General features: G+C 44.0%; 1 protein-coding gene across 1 annotated transcript in view; it reads left to right on the top strand.

The window, feature by feature from the left end:
- The first annotated feature begins 1,876 nt into the window (after nt 1-1,876).
- LOC120055320 (voltage-dependent R-type calcium channel subunit alpha-1E-like) overlaps nt 1,877-16,002 on the top strand; it is a 79,036-nt gene continuing 64,910 nt past the window's right edge. Inside the window, exons 1-3 of the mRNA XM_039003196.1 lie at nt 1,877-2,106; nt 3,919-4,024; nt 11,936-12,075. Of these exons, the coding sequence (XP_038859124.1) occupies nt 1,877-2,106; nt 3,919-4,024; nt 11,936-12,075 (476 nt within the window). The remainder of the gene's footprint in view (nt 2,107-3,918; nt 4,025-11,935; nt 12,076-16,002) is intronic.

Below are 16,002 nucleotides of genomic sequence, written 5' to 3'. Positions count from 1 at the left end.
TACCCATAGGGATAGATGGAGGGATGGGGGGATGGGATGGGGGGTTGGGATGAAGTGGTGGTCATTTTTAAGACCCATTACCACATCTCGAAGAACAGCGGCAGATGGAATGAGAGAGCCCCGTGTTGCCAAATTAGGTCTCCATCACACTCTGAATTAGTGTGAAAGCCCCTGCTTTCTTCTCCTCTGTCTCCCACATAAAGGGGGGCAGCTCCTCAAGATCTATTTCATGATCTATTTTTATTTCAGACATTATATTCCAATATTAGCACAATGACCTGGATTGGTTAAATGTTTTTAATATTAGCCTACAAGTCTGTCTTCATTAATAAACATACTGTATCTCAATGCTCTCACTGTGTAGCTTAAAGCTAATATGTATAATTTAAGGTGTACACATGGAAATCAGTTCATAACACCAGAGGAAACTTAAATTGGCCAATAAGTTATTATCAGACTTCTTTGTGTGATAAGGTTTACCTTTCAATTGGGGAGGCTTTCAGCAGTTTTCTTGGTTCCAATAAGTTCTCTTTGTCTCAAGTCTTTGTTTTAGTGTTATGATGGTGGCTCTACAGAAACACAGTCTATGCTGATAGTGTGTTCACTAATGCAGGGACTGTGACCTAGTGGTACCAATGACACAGGTCATGCTTTGCAAGACATGTTTGTTTAAATGGATTGCAGAGAAAGGGGCCTATTTGTGTGGGTAGATTGTTTGTCACCTTATTTTCTAGCTGTATTTTACTATAACATAATGCTAACACTTAGGATCACTAATGTGTTCCTTTACTTTCAAAGGTGATTTTACCCCCCTCTAACCCCATCCTCTTAGGAATTCTGGTTATTGTTTTAAATGTAGAACTTACAAGGGCATGTGAATGGTGTGGATAATGGAGATAGAATGCATAGATAGTTTCCATATGTATTTTTGGAAACTGACAATTTTGACAAAATGTCAGTGTTCAACACTGAAATATATATTGCCATGGAAACGGAAATATGATTTTTCTATCTCATGACAATTCTCATTCAGATGTACAGTATGTTGAACATTGCCATAGGCTACTGAAAGACGTGGGAGGGGTTGCGCAAGTGTGCGGGAGCTTGCGCTCACTCTCCTTCGTAGTCATTTGGAGGCAGGTAAACACATTGAAAGATAATCGTTCGCGGATCAAAGCAGTATTCTAGCGCCAAATGTTTCTCTCTGCAGAAACAATTACATGTATCATTGTTAAACGGATAAAAGATTTCGAAAATGTTTTAGACGATACAAACTGGTCGCTTCGGAAAGTTACCAAGATCTATTTTGACTGGATGAGAGGAGATGCGTAAAGTTTTTGGAGACGAGGATACATGTCCCGTGGACTCCATTGTCTAACGAAGATCAACTGGGTTTAGGCTAAATATGCATTCTATAGTGTACGTTACTGAATTTATATGTTTTAGAAAGTTTTAAGTGAAAAGTCGGTGAATGTTGTTCCTGTTCCGAGTTTATCCAGTGATGCGTTTATGTTGAAACTTGCCTGGAGCGTGACTGACCATCACCGTTCACTCGCCCGGACAGATGGGGTGATCTAGATGGACATATTTTACAATCCGTGTAATCGAATCGTTATACATTATTAGTATGAAAACTCAACAGGAAATGTACATTTTGTCGTTCACTTCAGCATGGAATGACATTGCATGTAACTTTTGTTTGGGGGGGGGGCTCTTTGCGCCTCATCAGGTCGGCTGTCAATGGATATTTTATTACTCTACCTACACATTTGCTTTTTAATTTGTTTTGATATCCAAGGCAACAGCATATAGCAAGTTTTATCCTCGTTTTTCCCTCCATAGAATGGCTCGGTTTGGAGATGAGGTTCAGATGACGATGGATTCCCGAGACTCCGGGGACCCGGAGCGCGGGGAGGACGGCGGGGACACGGCTTCAGGTACAGGGTCAGGGACGCTAAAACAAACCAAAGCGGCGAGGGCGCGCACCATGGCTCTCTACAACCCTATACCCCACCGGCAGAACTGCCTCACTGTCAACAGGTCGCTCTTCATATTCGCCGAGGACAATTTAATTCGGAAAACCGCCAAGAGGATCATAGAATGGCCATATCCTTCCTTATACTATACATACTCACTCACACGTTATGCCTACCTGAATATCACAGCACTCAAGATGTGTTTTGTGTTGTCCGTCCGTTGTCAAAAAGTATTGCTAACTGCTAATTCGACTGTGGTGCATATCAGCACAATGGACAGCGCCCATACTTATCTATATTATAATGGCTGTCCTCAGTCGTCACTTTTAATTGAGTTCTTTAGATTTGATTGGACTGTTATAGTAGGCCGTCAGTTTGTTCTTCTTTTTTATTTTCTTCATTTTTTTGAGGTACATTTGTGTATTAGTCTGTCTATTAGTCAGAAATACACATGTTTTTGTTGTTGCCTTTTTCTATGCTAAATCTATCAATATCCACAAAGACCACAGAGAGCTCAGTTTTGTCATGCTTATACTTACGGTATAATGCTTATACTAATAAGTTATTATGCTTTACAGATAATGCATTGATTCCATAATGCAATACACTGCTCTTTTGAGATGTATCATCATACTCATACATTGTGCCACTCTACTGCTTCCTGTTATTTAACCACCATCCCAGTTGTTGTGTGGGTGTACAACCAGAGTGGTCAAGACAAGCTGAACACAGATGGTTGGAGGTATTTTTTGTATATTTTATAAATATTTGTTTTTTTTACCTTTATTTTGACATGGAGTCATGCTGAGTGTGAGTGTGAGACTTTCAGTTTTCAGGACCAGATAGTCTTTCGTTTTCTGCACTTGATTGAGCTTGTGTGAGGCAATGGAATAGAAAGTCCCAAAAGTGCAAGTCCCACCCACCTGGCACTTCCAGGCAGGTTCAATCAAATTTATTTTAAAGAAAACAATACTTTTTGAACCCATGTCTAGTTGTTGGTGGTGAATATTCATTCAAGTGGCTGTGAATGACTAATGGAAGTCAAGGCTCTGGAGAGTATTATTTTGTTGAGGAGTATTATTTTGTTGTGGAGTATTATTTTCTTATTTAGATTGGCTATTTTTAACTAGTTTGAGTCGTGCCGACATGATGTAGACTCATCAATGTGATTCACAGTAGCTCCCAGAGGCCCCCGCCACAGCCCTCCTCAGTGAGTTAATGACACCATTTTCACTCAAGGCTAGAAATTAATAATGAAGGAGAAAGTGTCTCATGTGGCGCCTCTTACGATAGCCAAGTCAAACATAGTCTCTCATACACACACGGCTACACACACACACACACACACACACACACACACACACACACACACACACACACACACACACACACACACACACACACACACACACACACACACACACACACACACACACACACACACACACACACACACACACACACATTAACAGAGTGATGCAGCAGCAAAGCTGTGGGTATCACAGTTTACATACAACAGGTCCCTCGAAGTGTTGCCCTGTGGGAAAGAGGCTCTCAGGCCAAAGTGACTTTTGAACACACTCAGATAAATGTTACTGTAAAAGGTTGTTGCCATGGATACTACATTAGCTCTGACTGCTTTGATGCCAGTCTCTATTTGAACCATTCCATTGTCCATCCATCCGTCATCTGATAATCCATCCATACAATTCTAATTTAACTGTAACTACCAACATCCACAGCCATTCTGTATAACCTGAGTATAGCAAACATTAGGGACACCTTCCTAATATTGAGTTGCAATGTTTTGTATACTCAGTGTATATATAATAGTTTCCATTCCAATATAATCAGCATTGTCATTATCATTGGTTTGTCACGATTGTCTTGAACTGTATATAATCATGTAAAAAAGCCCTGTCCTTAACCTTGTGGCCCTTACACCGTTTGAGTGGGTGATCCTGGCGACCATCACGGCCAACTGCATCGTCCTGGCCCTGGAGCAACATCTTCCTGGGGAGGACAAGACCCCCATGGCCAAAAGACTGGTGAGACTAGGCCTTGATCGGTTAATATTAGGCATTTAGGCTGCATCTCAAATGGGACCCTATTCACTATATAGTGTTGTAACTTAAATGGGTTACAGCGTTTACAGTTTATTCATAGCCAGACAGAATTATTTATTATTACAGTTTACAAGTGAGGTCTATGTATTTTATTGCAACACATATGACAGAACTATTTACACCTTTCTGTTGTATTGGTTGAAAACTGCAAGTACCATAATGTCTTGAGGCAGTAAGTGAGAACAAGATGTTTTGTACAGTCTAAAGTGGTAAAATGTAACGTGAACGATTCAATTCACTCAAAGAACCTTTCATCGCATAACTAAAAAGTTACAGTTGAAGTTGCAAGTTTACATACACTTATGTTGGAGTCATTATTGTTTTTCAACCACTCCACAAATGTATTGTTAACAAACTATAGTTTTGACAAGTCAGTTAGGACAACTACTTTGTGCATGTCACAAGTCATTTTTCCAACAATTGTTTACAGACAGATTATTTCACTTATAATTCACTGTATCACAATTCCAGTGGGTCAGTTTACATACACTAAGTTGTCTGTGCCTTTAAACAGCTTGGAAAATTCCAGAAAATGATGTCATGGCTTTAGAAGCTTCTGATAGGCTAATTGACATAATTTGAGTCAATTGGAGGTGTACCTGTGGATGTATTTCAAGGCCTACCTTCAAACTCAGTGCCTCTTTGCTTGACTACAAAAAAAATTGTAGACCTCCACAAGTCTGGTTCATCCTTGTTAGCAATTTCCAAATGCCTCAAGGTACCACGTTCATCTGTACAAACAATAGTACGCAAGTATAAACACCATGGGACCACGCAGCCGCCATACCGCTCAGGAAGGAGACGCGTTCTGTCTCCTAGAGCTGAACGTACTTTGGTGAGAAAAGTGCAAATCAATCCCAGAACAACAGCAAAGGACCTTGTGAAGATGCTGGAGGAAACGGGTACAAAAGTATCTATATCCACAGTAAAACAAGTCCTATATCGACATAACCTGAAAGGCCGCTCAGCAAGGAAGAAGCCACTGCTCCAAAACCCCCATAAAAAAAGCCAGACTACGGTTTGCAGCTGCACATGGGGACAAAGATCGTACTTTTTGGAGAAATGTCCTCTGGTCTGATGAAACAAAAATAGAACTCTTTGGCCATAATGACCATCGTTATGTTTGGAGGAAAAAGGGGGAGGCTTGCAAGCCGAAGAACACCATCCCAACCGTGATGCACGGGGGTGGCAGCATCATGTTGTGGGGGTGCTTTACTGCTGGAGGGACTGGTGCACTTCACAAAATAGATAGCATCGGGGAAATTATGTGGATATATTGAAGCAACATTTCAAGACATCAGTCAGGAAGTTAAAGCTTGGTCTTCCAAATGGACAATGACCCCAAGCATACAGTCGTGGCCAAAAGTTTTGAGAATGACACAAATATTAATTTTCACAAAGTCTGCTGCCTCAGTTTGTATGGTGGCAATTTGTCTATACTCCAGAATGGTAAGAGGAGTGATCAGATGAATTGCATATAATTGCAAAGTCCCTCTTTGCCATGCAAATGAACTGAATCCCGAAAAAACATTTCCACTGCATTTCAGCCCTGCCACAAAAGGACCAGCTGACATCATGCCAGTGATTCTCTCGTTAACACAGGCGTGAGTGTTGACGAGGACAAGGCTGGAGATCACTCTGTCATGCTGATTAAGTTCGAATAACAGACTGGAAGCTTCAAAAGGAGGGTGGTGCTTGGAATCATTGTTCTTCCTCTGTCAGCCATGGTTACCTGCAAGGAAACACGTGCCGTCATCATTGCTTTGCACAAAAAGGGCTTCACAGGCACTGATATTGCTGCCAGTAAGATTGCACCTAAATTAGCCATTTATCGGATCATCAAGAACTTCAAGGAGAGCGGTTCAATTGTTGTGAAGAAGGCTTCAGGGCGCCCAAGAAAGTCCAGCAAGCGCCAGGACTGTATCCTAAAGTTGATTCAGCTGCGGGATCGGGGCACCACCAGTACAGAGCTTGCTCAGGAATGGCAGCAAGCAGGTGTGAGTGCATCTGCACGCACAGTGAGGCGAAGACTTTTGGAGGATAGCCTGGTGTCGAGAAGGGCAGCAAAGAAACCACTTCTCTCCAGGAAAAACATTGGGGACAGACTGATATTCTGCAAAAAGTACAGGGATTGGACTGCTGAGGACTGGGGTTTCTCTGATGAATCCCCTTTCCGATTGTTTGGGGCATCCGGAAAAAAGCTTGTCCGGAGAAGACAAGGTGAGCGCTACCATCTGTCCTGTGTCATGCCAACAGTAAAGCATCCTGAGACCATTCATGTGTAGGGTTGCTTCTCAGCCAAGGGAGTGGGCTTACTCACAATTTTGCCTAAGAACACCGCCATGAATAAAGAATGGTACCAACACATCCTCCGAGAGCAACTTCTCCCAACCATCCAGGAACAGTTTGCTGACGAACAATGCCTTTTCCAGCATGATGGAGCACCTTGCCATAAGGAAAAAGTGCTAACTAAGTGGCTCGGGGAACAAAACACTGATATTTTGTGTCCATGGCCAGGAAACTCCCCAGACCTTAATCCCATTGAGAACTTCTGGTCAATCCTCAAGAGGCGGGTGGACAAACAAAAACCCACAAATTCTGACAAACTTCAAGCATTGATTATGCAAGAATGGGCTGCCATCAGTCAGGATGTGGCCCAGAAGTTAATTGACAGCATGCCAGGGCGGATTGCAGAGGTCAACACTGCAAATATTGACTCTTTGCATCAACATCATGTAATTGTCAATAAAAGCCTTTGACACTTATGAAATGCTTGTAATTATACATCAGTATTCCATAGTAACATCTGACAAAAATATCTAAAGATACGGAAGCAGCAAACTTTGTGAAAATCAATGTTTGTGTCATTCTCAAAACTTTTGGCAACGACTGTACTTCCAAAGTTGTGGCAAAATGGCTTAAGGATAACAGAGTCAAGGTATTAGAGTGGCCATCACAAAGCCCTGACCTCAATCCTATAGAAAATGTGTGGGAAGAACTGAAAAGGCGTGTGCGAGCAAGGAGGCCTACAAACCTGACTCAGTTACACCAGCTCTGTCAGGAGGAATGGGCCAAAATTCACCCAACTTATTGTGGGAAGCTTGTAGAAGGCTACCCGAAATGTTTGACCCAAGTTAAACAATTTAAAGGCAGTGCTACCAAATACTAATTGAGTGTATGTAAACATCTGACCCACTGGGAATGTGATGAAAGAAATTAAAGCTGAAATTAATCATTCTCTACTATTATTCTGACATTTCACATTCTTAAAATAAAGTGGTGATCCTAACTGACCTAAGACAGGGAATTTTTACTCTGATTAAATGTCAGGAATTGTGAAAAACGGAGTTTAAATGTACTTGGCTAAGGTGTATGTAAATTTCCGACTTCAACTGTAAGTAGTGCACTATATTGGGAATAGGGTGCCATTTGGGATGCACATTACTCTACAGTAAACAATATACCTTGCAGCCTATTTCCAGTTTAACAAGTCTAATTGCCATTCGGACCTATGGTTTCTGGGTTTTTTAGGTTTACATTTTTTTAAATGTTGGCTGTGATATGCCGCGTTCACGTGCTATCAGAAACTCGGAAACTAACTTACAGTTTTTTTAATGGCTTTGGTACATTTTCACAACTCTTAGGACAAAAACTCCAAACTAGTCACACAGCTAGTCTTTCACTCAAACCTGTCATTTTTGTTTAACCAGGCAAGTCAGTTAAGAACAAATTCTTATTTACAATGACAGCCTACCCCGGCCGAACCCGGACGACACTGGGCCAGTTGTGCACCGCCCTATGGGACTCCTAATCACGGCCAGATGTGATACAGCCTGGATTCAAAACCAGGGACTGTGGTGACGCCTCTTGCGCTAAGATGCAGTGCCTTAGACCGCTGTGCCACTCGGGATCCTTTTAGATTGTAAAAATCTCTCACCACACAACCATTGATTGAAAATATCTTTAATGTGAAATGTAATGAGAACATTTGTTTAATCACCAAAACACAACATAATGGTCTTTTACATTTAGTACTTTTAACTACAAGTTAATCCAATAGCAAACAATGCAAGATATATGTTTCAAATCACCCTTAGAAGTATAAATTACAGTAGATTACACAGATTTTACATTAGGCAATACACTTACATTAGCCAACAAAATTGACAGAAAATTGGCCGATGAGGTTCCACCCACGGCGCCGAGTTTTGGCCAGGTTGAAGCCCGCTTCATCAACAAAGATTTACTCGTGATGGTTCTCAGCAGGATCAAGCACCAACACCCTCGAAAAATATATTTTGGTGAGTTATTTTTACAGAGTAGTTCCAATATGGTATTGTGAAGTAGCATGTGCATCAAATAGTAACAGTAATACAGTATATAGAGCTGTACCAGAACATACTCAGCCTGCAGTTGTTTCACCCGGTCGTTGTTTCTCTCGAAAGGCACCAGGTAAATATGTTTCGTAGATACCTGGTGCCTCTTCTAAAGGCAGGTGATTGTTGGTAGGCTGATGGATGCCACATTGGCAAAGGTGTCATCGTTCTCCTCAATGTTCTGCTTTATTTCGGACAGCAGTAAGTCATTCCTGGCACTCACCATTTCCACCACTGCCCACTCCTGCTGGTCGGTCAGCACACTGCCACGGCCACCACCGTGAGGGTAGAACAGAGTATACTGTCAACAGATCATACCTTAAGAATACTAACATGTTTTGGTAATTTACATGCATTACTATATGTCATTTACTATACATGTAATGGTAAAGCATAGTGCATATCCTGCAGACTTACCAGTTTTCTTGGCGAAATGTTCTCTTGATCGAATTGACAGTTGATCTTATCAGATTGAGGTGAACTAATCTGGCAGCCTCTGCCGTGGTAAGGCCTCTGTTTACCACATCGTCAACGATGATGGCCATGACTTCATTAGACACAGCAGTTCCCTGCCGTCTGCCTCCCTCTCTCTGATGTCCACCTCTTTGATGTGGCCCATGCCCACCTCTCTGACGGGCCCCTTGTCCACGAGCTCTTTGATTTCTTCCTCCCCCTTTCGGTCTATCCTGCTCTATGTTTACACACACCCTTTTACATGGTGACCAAGGTGGTTATCACTATGTTAAATCAATTAACAATAACGAGTAGTCATTGTGTATGGTTATCATGTATCATACATGAAATTTAGATGTTTCTACTTTACAGACAAACACATATTATTTCTGTAGTTCTCAAAATCCATATATAGTAGACAAACCAGTTTAAAATCTATAGGTTTACCAAACGGTTAAATGATTAACCATTAACCACAGTTGGATTAAGTGATGGTCAAATGTATTTTAACAATTGAGAAGAGAATCATATGAAAAGTATTGTGACCATTGCATTGTGAAAGGCAATTACTTTATATGAAAGGTATTTCTAGATGAAACACTGTAACGCTCGTCTAAGGGAGGAGACCAAAACGTAGTGTGGTAAGTGTTCATTTTAAATTTTATAAATAAACTGAACACTGAAACAACAACAAAAAAACAAAGAGAGTGAACGAAACGAAACAGTCCTGTCTGGTGCAGACACAAAACAGAAAACAATTACCCACAACACACAGGTGGGAAAAGGCTACCTAAGTATGGTTCTCAATCAGAGACAACGATAGACAGCTGCCTCTGATTGAGAACCACACCCGGCCAAACACAAAGAAATAGAAAGCATAGAAAAATGAACATAGAATGCAAGACATAGAATGCCCACCCCAACTCACGCCCTGACCAAACCAAAATAGAGACATAAAAAGGATCTAAGGTCAGGGCGTGACAGTACCCCCCCCCAAAGGTGCGGACTCCGGCCGCAAAGCCTAAACCTATAGGGGAGGGTCTGGGTGGGCATCTATCCGCGGTGGCGGCTCTGGCGTGGGACGTGGGCCCTGCTCCACCTTAGTCTTGGCCCACTTAGGTGGCGCCTCTGGAGGGGACCCTTGCCGCCGACCCCGGACTAGGGACCCTTGCAGCGGGCCCCGGACAGGAGGGCGACTCTGGCGGCTCCGGACAGGAGGGCGACTCTGGCGGCTCCGGACAGGAGGGAGACTCTGGCGGCTCCGGACAGGAGGGAGACTCTGGCGGCTCCGGACAAGAGGGAGACTCTGGCGGCTCCGGACAAGAGGGAGACTCTGGCGGCTCCGGACAAGAGGGAGACTCTGGCGGCTCCGGACAAGAGGGAGACTCTGGCGGCTCCGGACAAGAGGGAGACTCTGGCGGCTCCGGACAGGAGGGAGACTCTGGCGGCTCCGGACAGGAGGGAGACTCTTGCGGCTCCGGACAGGAGGGAGACTCTGGCGGCTCCGGACAGGAGGGAGACTCTGGCGGCTCCGGACAGGAGGGAGACTCTGGCGGCTCTGGACTGGGGATCGTCGCTGGAGGCTCCGGACTGGGGATCGTCGCTGGAGGCTCCGGACTGAAGGGCGTCACTGGAGTGGAGAGACACACAGGAGGCTTCGTGCCATGGATCATCACTGGAGGCTTCTTGCCATGGATCATCACTGGAGGCTTCTTGCCATGGATCATCACAGGAGGCTTCTTGCCATGGATCATCACTGGAGGCTTCGTGCCATGGATCATCACTGGAGGCTTCGTGCCATGGATCACCACTGGAGGCTTCTTGCCATGGATCATCACTGGAGGCTTCGTGCCATGGATCATCACTGGAGGCTTCGTGCCATGGATCATCACTGGAGTGGAGAGACATGCAGGAGGCCTTGTCCTTAGCCGAGGCACCGGATACACTGGGCCGTGGAGGCGCACTGGCGGTCTCGAGCGCAGAGCTAGCACAACTCGTCCTGGCTGGATCCCCCCTGTAGCCCGGCAAGTGCGGGGAGTTGGAACAGGCCGCACTGGGCTGTGCTGGCGAACCGGGGACACCGTGCGTAGGGCTGGTGCAGTATACCCCAGGCCGAGGAGAAGCACTGGAGACCAGATAGCCCGGCCGATGCGAGGAGCTGTGATGTAGCGCACCGGACTATGCGTGCGCACTGGGGACACCGTGCGCTTCACCGCATAACACGGTGCCTGCCCGGTCACTCTCTCGCCACGGTAAGCACGGGTTGGCTCAGGTCTCCTACCTGACTCCGCCAATCTCCCCGTGTGCCTCCCCCCCAAAAAAATTCTGGGCTGCCTCTCGTGCACGTTTCCTCGAGCCAACTCCTCGTAGCGTCGCAGCTCCGCTTTAGCTGCCTCCAGCTCCTCTTTAGGACGGCGATACTCTCCCGGTTGTGCCCAGGGTCCCTTTCCGTCCAAGATTTCCTCCCATGTCCAGGAGTCCATTCCACCACGCTGCTTGGTCCTTTGGTGGTGGGTAGTTCTGTCACGAACGTCTAATGGAGGAGACCAAAACGCAGCGTGGTAAGTGTTCATATTATAATTTAATTCAAAACTGAACACTAAACAAAATAACAACGAGTGTTAACGAAAACGAAACAGTTCTGTTAGGTGAAGACACACAAAACAGAAAACAACTACCCACAAAACACAGGTGGGAAAAGGCTACCTAAGTATGGTTCTCAATCAGAGACAACGATAGACAGCTGCCTCTGATTGAGAACCACACCCGGCCAAACACATAGAAATAGAAAACATAGAATGAAAACATAGAATGCCCACCCCAACTCACGCCCTGACCAACCAAAATAGAGACATAAAAAGGATCTCTAAGGTCAGGGCGTGACAGTATTAAACTACACATTCTCATGGGTGCATACCTTCACAAACATACCTGTGTAAATGTACAATATGGTTTGTGTCCCTCTGATGTTCTAATGCATCCATACTGTATCTTCCCCCTACAGGAGTGTACTGAGCCTTACTTCATTGGGATCTTCTGTTTTGAGTTTGGCATCAAGCTTGTGGCCCTGGGCTTTGTGTTCCATAAAGGCTCCTACCTGAGGAATGGATGGAATATCATGGACTTCATCGTGGTGGTCAGCGGGTGAGTTACAACTAGTGAAATATGGATTGCTATGCATTTATGTGGGACATTTGGACTAGAAGCTCTGGCACACTTACGATGGACAAATATCACTTGTTTATTTTGTGCCAATGTGTTGGCATCAAGGCCTTAGTCAGAACATTTTCTTGAAGCTCAGCTGGTGAGGGACAGCACGGGCCTCTTACGTCTCCTCTCCGTGACCTCCAAACCTGTGGCCATGTGTCCACAGTGGTTTTTCCTTGTGGACTCTTTTGCAAACACATCCATATGGATCTTGTCTTCTGCAGTTAGGCAGTTACTATTAATGATTGGTTAGATAGCTGTTCATCATTACAAAAATGTGCTTATGCATAACAAGGTGAAGTGTGTGCTTCCCCTGCACAGTGTGGCTATGCAGCCAGCAGATAGGTGGGTGGATAAGTGGATTGGCTGTCGTGTCGAAAACCTGTTTAGTTTTGCCCCCCAGGGCCTCTGTGAATTACATGTAAATGTAGTGAGAAAGAGAGAGAGAGAGCATAGAGAGAGAGAGAGATTGGGTTCATTTCTGCTTTATGTTTATCTAACACTTTACTTCTTCATAATGCTCGAAGTCAACATTTTTGGCATCCATATTTGGTATTTTCTGTTGTATGTAGGGAAGCAGCATACAGTATACAGGGAAGATGGCTGCTGGCATGTTGACATCACAGCTCACCCCAACGCCCACGTCTCTCTCTCTCTCTCTCCACTTTCTCTCGCTGAATGCACTTACATAAAAGGACCTGCATCACGTTGACACACCGTTTAGGACAGACCCAAACTCAACAGCTGTTCTATCATCATTTAGTAGATACCCATCGCAAACTGTCTAAACAACATGGAAGAATCTGAAACAGAGCCTCTTGGTGCAAAATATTCCAGTTACTCAATCAGAATAATCAGTGGGGGGTCTCGGCAGGTCAGAGAGACCACTACATGTCTGTACTGTCTCTGGATTCAAGTGTTACGAGGACAGACAAACTGTCTGGCACGGTCACAAACTGTAGTTTATGGAGGGGTTCGTAAAGTGCATCCTTTTGTCTGAGCCAGTAATGAGTCAAAGAGAAAACATCCACGCTGTACTCTTATTGTATCATGAGTAGTCATCTGTGTGTGTCTGTGTGTGTATGAGAGAGAGAGTTTTTAATACGCTATGCTTGTGGGGGCCTCTAGCTCAGGTCAGGACCTGGGTGAATCAAAGCTGTTTCAGTTCCATGCGTCATCCCCTGACAAGTGTCACTATTTCAAATGAGAGATGTGTCATGCTTTTTCCTGCTACTCATTGCTACTCATGTTCAGTATATTGCATGCTGCGTACTGCATATTATTGTGAGCGATAACAGTGGTGGATAAAATACTTCATTGTTATACTCGAATAAAAGCAAAGATACCTTAATAGAAAAGTACTCAGGTACACGAGCAGTTAAGAGCAATGAGCCAGTAACTGAAAGGTTGGTGGTTTCAGCTCCTGAGCTGACTAAGTGAAAAATCTGTCGATGTGCCGTTGAGCAAGGCACTTAACCCTAATTGCTCCTGTAAATCGCTCTGGATTAGATCATCTGCTACAGTGCATTCAGAAAGTATTCAGATCCCTTTCCTTTATCCACATTTTGTTACGTTACGGCCTTATTCTAAAATGGATTCAATAAAAAACATCCTCATCAATCTACACACAACACCCCCTAATGACAAAGCGAAAACAGTTTTTAGGACATTTTTGCACATTTATATAAAATATACAAAATGAATACCTTATTTACATAAGTATTCAGACCCTTTGCTATGAGACTCGAAATTGAGCTCAGCCTGTTTCCATTGATCATCCTTGAAATGTTTCTACAACTTGATTGGAGTCCTCCTGTGTTAAATTCTGTTGATTGGACATGATTTGTAAAGGCACACACCTGTCTATATAAGGTCCCACAGTTGACAGTGCATGTCAGAGCAAAAACCAAGCCATGAGGTTGAAGGAATTATCTGTAGAGCTCCGAGACAGGATTTCTGCAGCATTTAAGGTCCTCAAGAACACAGTGGCCTTCAGCATTCTTAAATGGAAGAAGTTTGAAACCACCAAGTCTGTTGCTAGAGCTAGCTGCCCAGCTAAACTGAGCAATTGGGGGAGACGGGCCTTGGTAAGGGAGGTGACCAAGAACCCGATGGTCACTCTGACAGAGCTCCAGAGTTCTTCTGTGGAGATGGGAGAACCTGCCAGAAGGACAGCCATCTCTGTAGCACTCCACCAATCATGCCTTTATTCTAGAGAAGCCAGACGGAAGCCACTCCTCAGTAAAAGGCACATGACAGCCCACTTGGAGTTTGCTAAATGGCACCTAAAGGTCTCAGACCATGAGAAACAAGATTCTCTGGTCTGATGAAACCAAGATTGAACTCTTTGGCCTGAATGCCAAGCGTCACATCTGGAGGAAACCTGGCACCATCCCTATGGTGAAGCAAGGTGGTGGCAGCATCATGCTGTGGGGATGTTTTTCAGCGGCAGGGACTGGGAGACTAGTCAGTATCGAGGGAAAGATGAACGGAGCAAAGTACAGAGAGATCCTTGATGAAAACCTGCTCCAGAGTGCTCAGGACCTCAGACTGGGGCTAAGGTTCACCTTCCAACAGGACAACGACCCTAAGCACACAGCCAAGACAACGCAGGAGTGGCTTCGGAACAAGTCCCTGAATGCCAGACCCCGGACTTGAACCAGATCGAACATCTCTGGAGAGACCTGAAAATAGGTGTGCGGCAACGCCTGACAGAGCTCTGTCCAACCTGACAGAGCTTGAGAGGATCTGTAGAGAAGAATGAGAGAAACTTCCCAAATACAGCTGTGCCAAGCTTGTAGAGTCATACCCAAGAAGAGTCAAGGCTGTAATCGCTGCCAAAGGTGCTTCAACAAAGTACTGAGTAAAGGGTCTGAATACTTATGTAAATGTGGTATTTCAGTTTGAGATTTTTTATAAATTTGCTAAAATTTCAAAAAAACTGTTTTTGCTTTGTCACTATGGGGTATTGTGTGTAGATTGATGAGAAACAATTAATTTAATCAATTTTGGAATAAGGCTGTAATGTAACAAAATGTGGAAAGGTCAAGCGGTCTGAATACTTTCCAAATGCACGCTAAATGACTAAAATATGAAAGTCACCCAGTAAAATACTACTTGAGTAAAAGTCTAAAATTATATGGTTTTAAATGTACTTAAGTACAGTGGTGGAAAAAGCACTCAATTGTCATACTTCACTAAAATTAAATACAGTTTGTTTACTGTGATATATATATCTGGTCAAACACATATTTTTCCCAATAATTTTTCTCCAAAAGTTCCAAAAGAACTTATGTGACATACTTTCTGGTGGAAGGCATGTTCCCCCTCTCTCCCCCCCTCCCCTCCTCCTCCCCTCCTCCCCTCCCCTCCGCCATCTAGGAAGTAAGTCAGACATAAGAGGAACAGCACACATGTCACGGCGGCAGGCGACTGGGAAATGAAACAAGGCCAGTGGGCCAGTAGCTGGCGGCTGTCATTCCGTCTGAAATTAATGAAATTGTTGGAACCTCATCTACAGGGACTCAGAGCTCATTAAGAATTCTTCATTTTTATGGGGAGAGTGTGTAGAAAACCCCAGATTTGCTGGGATTCTGAACATGTTCAATTACAGTAACTCCCCCGGCAACAAGTTTGGTACCGGTGGATTGGATGTCGTTGATTAGCGTAGACTTGTATGCCAGGTGAATTGTATTGCATATGTCGGTACTCCAATTATGTATTAGTAGAACTGGATAGCTACAGTATATTATGCACTTATACAGTACTATGTATGTTTAGGAGTTTTCTGTTTCATGGATTTGAACATGCAACCCTTTAGTCACTCGTCCATGTCTCTCCATGTCGCTACCCTCTTTGCCACAT

This window comes from Salvelinus namaycush, chromosome 11, assembly GCF_016432855.1.
Source record: "Salvelinus namaycush isolate Seneca chromosome 11, SaNama_1.0, whole genome shotgun sequence".
NCBI lineage: Eukaryota > Metazoa > Chordata > Actinopteri > Salmoniformes > Salmonidae > Salvelinus > Salvelinus namaycush.
This window is presented reverse-complemented; position numbering and strand designations above follow the sequence as displayed.